The following is a 14,083-nucleotide window of genomic DNA, read 5'->3' on the forward strand; positions in this document are numbered from 1 at the left end:
CACAGAACAAAACTTCCACAGGGATCCCAAGAATTTGTGGGAAAGGACAGGCAGGGTGTGTTACACAAACATCTCGAGTTGTTAAAAGTTTGCTTTTAGCTGATTAACTGGCTAGGTCATTTCATTCTCTTTTGGGCCAGATCAATGCAAGTCCAAAAATGTGGTTAAAGAATCCCTGGGCGCTAAAATGACCTGCTAGCCCAATATTTAACTAAAAGCTATTTCCTTTCCATTGCCACATCTTGGTTCTGTTTCTGCTTTCTGATGCCAGTCCTTTAGAAGTCTGAAGGCTGTATTATGCACTCCCACTTTTTCAGTTATTCTACACAGATCTTTGTGTCCAAGCCCCTTGTCTTCCCAGTCACTCTCTTTTAGTCATATTACAGCTTGTCTGTGGGCTTCTTAAAATACGGCATTCAAAACTGGTCACATACCCAGATGTGGCAAAACCAGTGGAAAACAGTTTCAAAAATGTCATTTCGCAGCTGAAGTAGTATAATCGAGTTTTGCAGACTGTGTTCTTCAGAATCCTAGGGTTTTATGAGAACATGAATGCAGCCATTTCTCTAGACATTGCCTCTTAATTGTGTATTGTTGAGACCTGGCTGGGTCCGGAGGCGGGGGGGGTCCCCTCTCGAAATGTGCCCAGATGGGTTTCAGTGTGGCATCAGCCGAGACTCCACAGCAGGGGTGGGGGTGTGGTGGTTGTCATCCAGGTGTCTCTTATGGCTTTCAGGGGTGCTGCTCCACAGGTTGCCAGATGTGAGACCCTATTCCTTAAGATGGGCTCTAGGGATCAGTTGGGACTGTTGCTATTGTACTACTCTGCTGTTGTGATGGAATGGAATTATGAAGGCCAGGCTCAGGGAGATAAACATTTTCTTAGCTCACCAGAACCGCATGGGAGGAACAAGAGGATGAGACTGGCACCTCCCTGAGGAATTCACACTGTTGTGACTGGCTGACTTTGGGATCTGGGGTTTTAGTCTGGGAAGATTCTTGCTAGAGGTTGTAGCTAATAAACATAGCTGGACTGAATTGGCATTGTCTCTTGGAGTTCCTTGGGCTAGGCCTGACAGTTGTGTAGCAACCTCTCTGCCTGGGCTTCTTGACTCTGTCTCAGGGTTGGCAGTGGCGTTCCCCAAGGTTATGGTCCTGAGAGGACTTCAGTCTGCCTTCCCTGGGAGTGGGGTCTGAGATGGTTCAGGAGTTCATGGCCACCATGGCGGCCATGGGCCTATCGCAGATCATCCAGGGCCCAACTCGGGACAGTGGTCACACTCCTGATCTGTTTTCCTTGTTGGAGCAGTGGCAGTGTGCTTTGGAATTGGGGGAGCTCTCTGTCATGCTCAGACCATGCCATGGTAACCATGAGATTCTCTGGCACTGCCCCCTGCCACAAGGAGGTGGGACCTATTAGATCGGTCTACCCCTGGTGACTGATGGTCCCAGATGGGTTCCAGAGGGAGCTGGATTGTGTGGAGGAATTTGCAGAGCATCTATCGGACAAAATCGCTCAAATTAGTTCCCAGTTGGATGCCAGCTTTGATACTGGTCCAATGGAGATGCCCGGGGTACAGTCTTGCCCAGTTATCTGGGAATGGTTTGAACCTGTTGGGCCTGAGTAAGTGGACAGGGTTCTTACGACCGTGAGCTCAGCCACCTGCTCCTTAGATCCATGCCCCTCCTGGCTAGTTAAGGCTGCCTGGGAGGTGTTGTGTGGTTGGGTTCTAGCGATGGTTAATTCCTCTTTGAGAGAGGGGTCATTCCACTGCCCCTTAAGGAGGCATTGGCTTGTCCCTCCTCAAGAAGCCATTGCTGGTTCCCACCCTACTGGACAATTTTAGTTAGACAATGTCTAACCTCCCTTTTTAAGGGAAGGTTGTGGAGAAGGTGGTTGTGCAATACCTTTGGCAGGCCCTGGATGAAGGGGATTATCCGGATCCGTTCCAGTCGGGATTCAGGCCTGGGCACGGGATGGAGACACCATTGGTCGCCCTTCTAGGTGATCTCTGGTGGGAGCGGGACAGGGGTAGTGCATCTCTCTTTGCTCTTCTTCACCCCTCTGCGGCCTTCAATACCATCAAGGAATTTTCCTCTCTTCCCTCCCCCCCCGCCCCCTTTTTGCAAATTGCAGTAAAAATAACCTTATTCATATTGCTCAGTTTATTGCTCAGGTCACAATTTAGTAATCTGCCCGATTACGCATTTTCTCAAATGCTGCATCTCAACCCTGGACACTTTTAAGCACATCAACTCATGAATTTAAGGTGTTATTTTGGGAGATTCTAAGCATTTTAGATGATGAATTTATGCTGTAAAAATATAAATGACAGCAGAAATTGTTATCATGGGTACCATAGTAAAAGCCCTAAATCTGAAGAGGCTGGGAGAGAAAAAACAATAGCTCTCTCCTCGTTGCTCCAGAATTTGACATATGTGGGAACTCAACAGTGAAAGTTCCCATGCGCTGGGAATTGCTTAAGACTCTGATAAATACGGAGCAGATTTTGACATGAACAGGAATCAGATTGCATTTAGTTGCAATGACATCATCTCTTTTTGCTCCCAAGGTGCAGCGTGGAAGCAAAATGAGGCTTTATTTCCCCACCCACTGATTGTCCTTTGATAACCTGCCCTCGACCTCCTCTCTCAGGTCAGCAAACTGAGTTTTACAAGGAACAGCAGGGCCACTTCTAGGCCTAGCAACCTAGGCCAGTGTTGTCCAAACTTGGCCACTTTAAGATGAGTGGACTTCAACTCCCAGAATTCCCCAGCCAGCCATGCTGGCTGGGGAATTCTGGGAGTTGAAGTCCACTCATCTTAAAGTGGCCACGTTTGGACAACACTAACCTAGGCAGTCAATTAGGGTGCCAAATTTTAGGGGCACCAACATCCAAAAGACATCTGAAATACACAATATGAGTATAAAATCTGATGAACTTTCCTTGTTGCTTTAGAACATTTTCTTTCTACACTTTTTGAAAACACTTACCTGCAAAATCAGTTGGGTAGTAGTGAATAGTACACTGACCAGATGTTGCGAATCACAAAAAAGAAATTATTATTACAGCTATGGACTTCAGGAAGTGATAATATTGCCAAAGGTCTGATAGGTAGGTGCTGAGCGAGCGAATGGCGTGACTTATCAGCTTATCAAAGTTATACCCGGAAAAGCAGTAACCGTGTGCTAGTGTGCCCGCTCGAGGGTTAAATATAATTTTGCAGAGTTGTTGCTATATGACAACAATGGGCGCTGATGTAATTAAAATACTGTGATTTCACAGGGTGAAAATGTCCGAAGAAAGAAAAAAAATTGTCTGGAGCTGAAAATCATAAGTGTAAAGCTCAAAAACTTGAAGAAAAAAAGAAACAACAGGGCACCTTTTTGAAATTCTTAACAAAAACAGAAGATGAGCCAAACCATGGGGGCACCAGGATATGTCTTTGCCTAGAGAGCCAAAATGTCTAGAGCTGGCCCTGGGCACGGTCTGCCCTGCAGAATCATGTGCTCTGAACCTATATGATACCCTGTTTTACCAGAGACATATCTCTAACAGGAATGCTTTGGACCCCCTCCATTTTTTTGAATAAGCTTTCATCTCCACCCACAGAGGGATAGAGAACTGACTGGCCTTGCAGTTTGCTCCTTGTTCCCTAATTTTAGAAATGGAAGTGGGATATAGCTGAAAAGGAACATTTTTCTTTTCAGCCTTTTGTAGCAGAAAGGGCAAAAGGCTTTGTTCACTTTTGGCTTTCTGGAAGCATCCTGAGTTTAACGGCAGGGCGGCGACATTTCAGAAGGTCCCATCCCACTGTGAGGAATTCAATATAATAGTCTGATTTGGCTTAGGGTTGGATAACTTCTGTTAATCTTTCTAAAAAGATCATCACACTTTGGTTCCACTAGATGTTAATTGCATGTAAGCAATTAACAGCATGCACAGTTATTTAAATTTTAGTAGCTGCTGAACAGGATCTCCCTGTTGTTTCTCTATGCAAAGGTCTGCAAGATGTTGGAAGGAGCTCGGGGATTCTTGTCAAGACCGCATGGAGGAAACGTTTAAAAAAGGCTCCTCACGCTCTGTGGTGAAATTAAATCTCTGGTGTGAGGATCTAAGAGGCTTTGGATGGCCTGCTTACCAGAGGGCTGGATGCATTTGCCCTGGCGAGCTGGTGAATGAACTTGTTGGTATCGCCTTCTACCTTTCGGACAAAAAAATGTTCTCATGTGTGCTGATAAATGCAAGAAGCATAGGATCATTCACACATGGAGATACACAAAAATGGCAGATCATGCAACATGTGGCCATTTGAAAACAACTCGGGATAATTGTAGTAGCATCTTTTTAGGGCTTCTCTAGAGACCATAGATTGATTGATTATGAGCCGTCAAGTTGTTTTTGACTTCTGGCGACCACATAGATAGATTTTCTCCATGACTATCTGCCCCTAACCTGTTCTTTCAAGTCTCCCAATGGTACTGTCATTGCTGCTGTAACTAAACCCATCCATCTTGCTGCTGGTCGTCCTCTTCCTCTTTCCTTCCACCTTTCCTAGCATTAGAGCCTTTTCCAGAGAGGTGGGTCTTTGCATAATATGTCCAAAGTAGGATAATTTGAGGCTGGTCATTTGTGCCTTGAGTGAGAACTCTGGGTTGATTTGCTCAATGATCCATTGGTTTGTTTTCCTGGCTGCCCACGGTATTCTTAGGAGTCTTCTCCAACACCAAAGTTCAAAGGCATCAATACTCTTTCTATCTTGCTTCTTCAAAGTCCAACTTTCACTTCTGTACAGGGAATACCATGGTTTGCACAATTCTGATCTTTGTAGGTATAGATCTAGAGATTGTAGGTGTTCTGAAATTCCAGGCTTCCTTGAGTAAACTGTTGCATTCATCTATCAAAACAGCAAGAATTAATTAGTAAGTCTTCGGACAAATTTCTTCCTGTCTTAACAAGTTTTGGCTACAATATCGTAGTTTGTTGAAATAGTACTAATAATGTTGAATTCTGTGGAATCTTTGCTAGGTGAAGAATAAGCAGTGAGGAGAAGGTGTGGCTAAGTACTAAACTAAGACCAGGGAGATCCAGGTTCAAATCCCCCATTTAGAGTGGTAGAAAACAACCAACCAGAGCTCCTTAGGAAAAAAACAGCCTAAGAAAAAGAAAGAATATAATAAAATCAAAATAAGATACCAGTATTCCCACACCTTAGCTGTATGCTAAGAGCTCGTTGTCACAATATCTAAATCACATAAGCAATATTAGAGACAATATAGCTTTCCTTACCACTGAAGGTGTCATTATGCATATCCCTTGCTTGTGAATGCGTAGGCGGTCATTGTGGGAACAGAACACTGGACTAGTAGACAGTTGGCTTTATCTCCCTTGCTACTTCTTATCTCTGTATAGTTAGTGCTAGCAAAGCTTGAACGTGAACTCTGAATGCAACCATCTGTGATTCTGTGATACACAGTTGACCCCTTATCTCTTCCTCTGGCATCTCAGAAGATCAGAAGCTGCTGTTAGGACTACTGTCCAAACTGGGAAATACATGTGGTTTGAGCTATGGTTTAATTAGAATTGTAAGACACAATTTTAAGCTGGTTTATTCAGACCAAGTGTAATTAAAGCTAATCATGGTTTCTGCCAGCGCAAAACGATGAACAGATGCTTTAAAACAAACCGACTTGTAAATGGCCCTTCAACAGTGCAATCTTCTAATTGCTCTCCCTTCCTTCCTTCCTTCCTTCCTTCCTTCCTTCCTTCCTTCCTTTGTTGCAGATGTTCGTTGTGGAGAAGATTGAGGACAGTCACTGCAGCTTGCACGAGTTCACCATCACTGGGTCCACGTACACCCCTGAGGGACAAATGTGAGCCTATGACAATTCTGTTCATTTTTATTATTAAATAAAAGATGTCAGCCAAGGTTTCCAAGCTGGGTTATCTGTGGGGTGTGTGTGTGTGTGAGAGAGAGAGAGACTAAGAGAGAGAAGATGGTGGCCATAACCACACAATTGATGCCTCACCCTTTTTTACAATGCATCACATTGAACACGTGTAAAAAGGACCAGGGCCTAGATTTAGAGCAGTGTTTGTCAACCTTAGCAACGTTAAGATATGTGGACTTCAACTCCCAGAATTCCCCAGCCAGCATGGCTGGCTGGAGAATTCTCAGAGTTAAAATCCACATATCTTAACGTTGCTAAGGTTGACAAACACTGATTTAGAATCATGGCTACCATCCTGGGGTTTTTGAGCCTCCCTGTGGGCACCCCTGTTTCCAAGTCATCTTTGGAAAAGAATGTCAGGGACTCATGTTAGGCAGCCTCAAAGGAGAGGCAACCTGTTACAAGCCCTTCAGATCATTTCCATCTTAGATTATGGTTTAGTATATTGTGTTTAGCCACTGTGCTATTTGTGGCTTATTCTGTAACTTATGGTTAAACAACCCATGGCTTAATGATGTGCAAATCCACTTGACTGGTTCTTACGTTGTCAAGGATACACTAATATAGCACAGTGCTTAAAGGAAGTATCTGACACTGTATTAGACAGCTCCATATAATGAATCATTATCTATTATCCAGTCCAAGGAAAACTTGGACTGTTTAAAACAAGGTTGAAAAAATGGTGGCCCTTTTGGATTTCAGCTCCCACTATGCCTGTCTACTAGCCATACTTAGTTGGGGCTGATGAAACATGGAATGAAACAATATCAGCACAGCTTCGAAGGAACTCGAGTTTAATACCATTTCTAAAAATCATACTCCTTCAAGCCGTAATAAATGCTTCTGATTTGCTAGCCAGTTATAAATCCTGGTTTATCAGTTTGCTGATAATTTGCTGAATCATTAGAATCACAAACCATGATTGAAACCCCATTGAAACCATGATTTCTGACAGTGGATTGGTTGGCTAAATTACAAACCATCATCTAGATGCTATGAATGGTACACCTTCCTTTCTTGTTCATTTGCACTTTCAGACTAAAGAGCTATAGGAGCTAACTTGTCTGGGCCTCATACTAAAAGCCTCAAGACCTCCTCTCAAGGGTATATATAAATATAGCTTTATATTATAAATAAAAATAAAATAAAAGCTATATATAAATATAGCTTTATATTATAGTGGTTATGTTCACTACTGACCACTAGGAGGCACTATGCATTCTTGTTGGAACTTGTCAGGCATAGATTTAAAATCTTCCCCAATGGGTTTGTAAATTGATTGATTGATTGTGCCTTCAAGTCAGTGTTGATTCCTGGCAACTGCCTGGACAAGTCCCTACAGTTTTCCCTACAGTTTTCTTGGCAAGATTTCGGAAGTGGTTTGCCCTTGCCTCCTTCCTAAAGCTGAGAGAGAGTGACTGGCTCAAAGTCACCCAGCTGGCTTTGTACCTAAGGCGGGGCTAGAATTCCCAGTCTCCCAGTTCCTAGCCTGGTGCTTTAACCGCTGCACCAATCTAGCTCCCTTTCAAATTATATTAAAAATTGAATATACAATTCATTTTTTAAAAAACAATCCTATTGCTATGGCTGTCAGGTGATAGTATTGTTCTCAATTTGCTCTGCTGTTTTGGCACCTGTTTTCTGAAAGTCTTGTATTGCCAGCTAATGTAGAACTTGCAGGATGAATGCTGAAGCAGGAGGACATTAAAAGAGGTGCTTGGACCGAGACAAACAGCATCATGTTTATTTAAATTGTCCCCATTAATTACTTACAACACCAAGGGCCCTCCTCCAGTTGCAACTGAGAGCCTGGTGGGAGTTGGGGAGACAGTCTCCAGAATTCAACTCACAAACGAGTTGCTTTTGGTGGACAAGTTTTATAGCCCTGCACCTCTCTTTCCCCCTCTACCCCCAGAGTTGCTCAGCTTAGACATTAATGAGGAGGGAAATAATTATCTGATTGGGGTTAGAGCTGGAGGTTTGTTATCTCACAGCTTGCAAGAGTAAATTGGAAGAGCTAGCTTGTTTAAGCAGCCTCTCTTCCAGGTGTTAATTGAAAAATGCAGGTCAATCACAGCACAGCATCCTTATAGAATTTTGTAGGGTTTCCCCCCCAAACCTTGTATGCACACACAACTATACCTACTAATATGGCAAACTAGTATGATATAACCAGCTGCACTATTTATTTATGGCCAAGTTTAGCCTGCTTTTTATTAAAGACAACTCCCAAGCAGGGTGGAATGAAAGAAGCCAGGGAAACTGTCCACAGTTATGAAGTGAAAACCATAAAACAGAAGCATGGGAACAGTTAACTGAGCCAGGATCATAAGCTTAACCCAAAGCCTTAAGGCAGTGTTGTCCAAACTTGGCCACTTTAAGATGAGTGGACTTCAACTCCCAGAATTCCCCAGCCAGCAAACATGGCTGGCTGGGGAATTCTGAGAGTTGAAGTCCACTCATCTTAAAGTGGCCAAGTTTGGACAACACTGCCTTAAGCAAACAGGTAGGCTCTTCAGCGAACACCAAAAGCGAATTAGTCTCAGCACCAACCAGAACTGGAGAGGAATGGCGTTCCATAATTGAGGTGCAGTACACCCCACAAACTCTGTTAAACGTGAACAAAATAATACAACGTAGGGTCATCCCCAAGGAATGAGTTCCATCAAAGAACAACATGGGGGCACAGGATTAAAACACGTTTCCACAGTACCCATCATTAACTTCCACCCACCACAGTTGCTTTATGTTTAAAATAGTTTGGACTTTGTGCCAACATGTTAATTTAAGGGATTCACTTTTCATTTCTTTTGACACAAAATACTCCGATGACATAATTTGGAGATGCAATGTTTTGAGTCCCATGGTGAAGTCTCTGCAGCAGTTGCCAGGGTCAGATACATTTTGCACAGTTTTGAATTATTTTGTTGTTGTTTGAAGTCCATGGGAAACTACAGGCAGAATGAATTTCCACCACAGAATGTGCGATAAATGTTTTTTTTTCCAGCTCATGTATTATTGAAGGAGCTGAACTGGCTATGTACTTTCTATCTCCATTCGCTGGATCTGTGGGAATCCACAACTCCCACCCCAAGGGAATATACAAATAATTGTGATAGAAAGCTGGATTTACTATGTCAGAGATGGATTGTTATAGTAGAGAAATAATTCTTTGGAGCAGGGTCCAGAGAAAATTGAATCCAAGAACCAAGGAACGATTAGCAATGAAAAACTTCAGTATGCGGTCAGTGACCTACTTACATTGTCCCACATTACAGAAAATTAGTTAGGATCCCTCTATCCTGTCTTTCCTTTCTCTTGACCTTTAGGATGGACAAACCTTACACTTCAATTTTTTTCAGTTTTTCATTTTTTTGCAGTATTAGGTTAAGTTTGTCCTACTTCTGCATCCCCTGCTGGAGAGTTTTTAACTGCACATACCTTTTCCTTGTATTTCTTGTAAATACACATTTTTGTGTACCTTGTTTTAATCAGATTTTTTTTTAGATCTGAACAATTTTCTGAAGCTTCAGTACATTTGCATCTTTTTTCTCTTCTGATTACCTATGTACTTGAATAAAACATTACAGAAAAGTCAGCTTGATGGCATCATATATCGCAGTTACTTTTCGTCAGCATTTTACTGATGCACCCAGGTGTTTCTGTGTGCTGGAAACACATCATCCAAGTAGAATGCAGAACTACTTGTTCATATATATGCATTTTATCAATATATATGGGTATAAAATGGTGAGAAAAGGAAACATATTTTAGAAGCATCTTAGAAATTGACCTCTCTTGTGTTTACTCAGCGGTTACCGCATGTTCTATGATGTATATACCCATTTTTCTCCAAATTAATCTTGACCATAAAAGCAAAAGATGATGAAATATTAGCGGCTACAATTTGAAGCATACTGCAATTATGTACAATTTTCCTATTTTTCCCATGTCACCATTTGTTGTGCAATGTGCAGAATAATCCTAATTCCTGATCTGCTGGGTGGAAGAATTGGCACACCTTCAGTGAATGGGCCACCCCCAAGATGATCATGTAATATCCTACGTCATCCTTTTACCAGTGTTTCTCTGGAAACAATTACAGATTATATGGGATCCAGTGGATCCCAAGCTCCTCCATTCCTAGGGTGAAGTCCATTACCTACACAAGGCAATATCTGATGGGGAATATTTAATGAGAACAGAAGTTGATAAATCTCCAGTAAAACTAGTCCCCTTAGTTCCCACCAGTGCAAGCCAACTGGGTATGAAGTGTTACTCTGTCGTTTCAGCTTCCACATCCCCCCCTCCAAATCCCCCAGGGTTCAGAATTGTTCTGTGACTGCTTTTGCTCTCCATGAACATGTCTGCAATGGGCAAAGGACAACATGTATGTGATGAAGTCACTCAAATGCTTCAACTGACATCCTTGTATCAGATATTGAGGTGCAAGTACTTAATCTTGCATTTGCATGATGCTCACATTACATGATGCTCATGTTGACATTTTGGTGTCATGATGGTTGGCTGTAGATGCCGCTGTGCGAAAAAGACTTAAATAAGCACAGTGAAGCCTTATGTAAAATTAGTAGCAATATGATTTACCCAGTGGTCTTGCTTTTGAGATTCTAGCAAATAAGGCAAAATCTTCCTTGGGTCCAGCTTGACTCTTGGTGACTTTATGGAGAAGTCCGTGTCGTTTTCCTGGCCACAGTATGACAGTGATGTGCCATTAGCTTCTTTGCACATGTTTTTTCAACTTCCCATCCAGCTCCAGCCCAGTGATTTTCTCATGGTCTCCTATCTGGATATTAACAGACTCCAACTCTTCTTAGCTTTTTGTGAGATATTTATGCATTTTTGAAATAATCATAAGGGCTTAAAAATAGGAAAAATGGGACTGTGATTCTCCCTCCCCACTACCACCCCTACTTCTGCTTCTCTAGGATCACTTGGCACAGAAAGGTGTTAATTTGCCTCTTCTTTTGGATATATAAACTTTTCTTTCCTGTGAAGATTCTTGTGTGCCTTTAATTAGCAAGTTGCTTTTCCATCACAGCTGTACTTTGTCCAAGACATTTGTTAATGTCTGGGGAAAGGGTACAATTTGTCAGTCACATAGGAGCCACTCACTGTCAGACGGCCTTCTTCTGACATTCCTTTAAAAAGGCTCCTTCACAGGAATTTGTTTGGACGAACTTGTGTGCGTGCACACGCGCGGATGCACTAATTTGAAGCTGGCCATTCCAGAAGCAGTTGTCAGGAGGTAGGCCTTAGTCTAGGATATGGGCAAAGCCCTCATTTTACACAGCAGCCACAGCTCAGAGTGGAGCATGTCCTTTGCAGGAGAAAAGTTCCAGCAACCTCCAGATGAGAGAGATGAGGAGAAAGACTATCCAAATCCTTAGAGAACTGTTGCCAATCAGCAGTGTACCTGTGTGGTGATTCAGTATGAAGATCTCTGAACACGTGTAAAGGGCATTTTGGGGGTTTCAGAATAATTACAGACTAGTGATGCCTATGAAGGAGATGCTGGTCCATCTAATCTGATTGTCGCTAAATACCTGAAGTCTCAAGTGGAGGGAGGTTGGCTGAATGTCTTTTAGACAAGCCTTTCCCAACCAGCTGTTCTCCATGTTGGACCTCAACTCCCAGAATGTCCAGTATTATCATCAGCTATGACCATGTTGGCTGGGGATCCTGGGAGTTTTAGTTCTTGTACATTTGGAGGACAGTAAGTTGATACTTCCTGTCAATGGCTTTCCAGAGTTTTAGATTAGAATTTTCTCCCATGTGAAGATGCGGCTGGCACCTTCTCCTTGCAGTGCTTGTGCTCTATCACTGTGCCACTGTTCCTTTTCTATAAATTTCCTTTATCTTGAATTGGGATCCACCTAGCTCAGTTCTGTCCATTCTGACTTGGTAACAGCTCTCCAAATCATCATAAATATTCTTCTCACTCTTGCTACCTCATATTTTGGATCACCATGTCCTCCCTCTCCCTCACTTATGGCTTCACATTGTCCTAGAGCAGTGTTGTGCAAACTTGGCCACTTTAAGATGGACATGCTGGCTGGGGAATTCTGGGAGTTGAAGTCCACTCATCTTAAAGTGGCCAAGTTTGGACAACACTGTCCTAGAGAATCAAATGTTGTAGCGTTAGCTGATTGGTGACATTTTAGAATGCAGAAGAGGGACCTGCCAGTTAGAATGGTTCCTTCTTTCCCCTGTTAACAAAAAAGTAAATAAATAAATCCTAATGCACATAACAGAAAAGTTGGTATATTTGGAAATAAAGTAGTTTCAGAAGCTGGAAGACATTTTTCTAACTGTTGGTGGTCCAGTTATTTTGAGATACATCTTTTGAAAAAGAAGGTAGCATGCTTTTCCTGTCTTACCAATAAGCATAACAAAAGTCCTACTGGATCAGACTCCAGGGTTCATGCTGAGCCTGGAGAAACTACACCCAGCCTTATGGCACTGAGAAGAAGCTTCATATCACTGTTGAAACTGGATCTCCATTGCTTCTGCTGGTTCCAACATATTCATAAATTCCACCGCTGTGTTACAGCTTTTCTCTCTTGAATTCAGTCAGGGCTAAGGTCCTGAATTGGCTTAGGCAGACAAAAGTTTAAAACTGTATTTTGTAGAAATACGCTACTGGATGATTGCAGGAACAGATTCTCTGCCAGATATGGAACTTGTCCTAAGTCTCATTGTGTCATGGTATGGGGGAATGACCTTGGGAGATGGGGGGAAGAGATGCTGCCTAAGGACGGGCAGAGAAAGAAACTCAGAAAGGAACCTCCCCAGCTTATCAGGCTGTAAAAGAGATGGCAAGAGGTTTGTATTTTCAGTCTTGCAAGACTATGTTAAGGTAGCCTTACAATAAAATAGAGTTAGCTCATCTGGCTGTGTTTCCTGTCTACCTCGGAAGGCTGACATCAGTCTTGCAAGTCTGAAAGTACTCCCAAGGTCATTCCTGCATACCATTACAGATTGACTATTTTCTTCTAGAAAAGGTAGGGTAAGATATACTAGTATAAATAAATAATAAAAAAACACTGTACTGCCCTGCTATATTTATTACTGCATCTTCACTGCAAACTAAATGGGTTTCTTCATTGCCGGTCAGATAAAATGTTGCTTTATTTCCCCCCCCCCCCCTTAAAATGGCAGTTTAAAGAATGATCACCCAGTTAAGTGCGGAGAATTTGATGGCCTGGTGGAACTTGCAACCATCTGCGCCCTTTGCAATGATTCCTCGCTGGATTACAATGAGGTGAGGTTTTTGTTATTAGTGTTATATATAAAATCAGTCATATCAGGAACAAAATCATAGAGTAGTTCAGGCTACAGTTCCTAAAAGAGCTTTCCCCAGTTGGAACTGCCAAGTCCGCCTGAAGTTGCAGGGACTTGTTGAAGAAGGATCTGCATTTAAAACTAATTTGCCGCTCCTTTTGATGTGCTAAAATGAGCATGTTACAGGTGTCAGTACCTTAATTTTCAAAAAAAGAAAAGCATGCCAAAAGGTATATCCTGTTATATTGTAAAACCTCAAAATATTTTAAAAAGTTCCTTTAAAAAGAATTTGCCAGTAAAGGTTACAGTCTATTTTGATGTAAGTTTTAAAACATGGATAGTGGACTTCTTTACTAATCTAGTCCAAAGGAAGCCCCCTAAATTTTACAGCATGTAGATGAATTGGATCCTGGCTACAACCTTGTACTCATTCACGTGGAAATAAGTCACAAGTTAGCGGGGTTTCAAAACTTGATTTCCAGTCAAAGAACTGAAATGATTTTGGCTTTGGAAAAATGTTTGACAATATTCATACAGTAAGGATGACTCTGGACACAATATCAGAAGCCTTTGGCGAGTGGTCACTCCACCAGAGGTATCCATTGCAAAGGTAGGCGGGAGCAGGGAGCGTCAGATGGCGAAAGCAGCATCGTGCCACCCCAACACAAGCTCCGCCCCTTTTGTGCCTGCTTTATGATGTCACAGACAAGGGGAGTTGCTTATGGTGTAGAGCTGTTTTCATCACTTTGATGAAAGCCTTTGATCCCACTGATGCCTCCGAGTCCATCAGTGTTTGTCCTGAGCCCAGCAGAATGACAGAAATAGGGA

At 42.4% G+C, this 14,083-nt stretch overlaps 1 protein-coding gene across 1 annotated transcript in view; it reads left to right on the forward strand.

The window, feature by feature from the left end:
- The window catches only part of ATP2A3 (ATPase sarcoplasmic/endoplasmic reticulum Ca2+ transporting 3), a 133,734-nt gene that overhangs the window by 97,431 nt on the left and 22,220 nt on the right, over positions 1–14,083 (forward strand). Inside the window, exons 9-10 of the mRNA XM_088152196.1 lie at positions 5,787–5,875; positions 13,133–13,235. Of these exons, the coding sequence (XP_088008322.1) occupies positions 5,787–5,875; positions 13,133–13,235 (192 nt within the window). The remainder of the gene's footprint in view (positions 1–5,786; positions 5,876–13,132; positions 13,236–14,083) is intronic.

Source organism: Python bivittatus, unplaced genomic scaffold (assembly GCF_059951505.1).
Source record: "Python bivittatus isolate LINGU-HERP-01145 unplaced genomic scaffold, Pbiv_v1 ctg000690_np1212, whole genome shotgun sequence".
In the NCBI taxonomy this organism is placed as follows: domain Eukaryota; kingdom Metazoa; phylum Chordata; class Lepidosauria; order Squamata; family Pythonidae; genus Python; species Python bivittatus.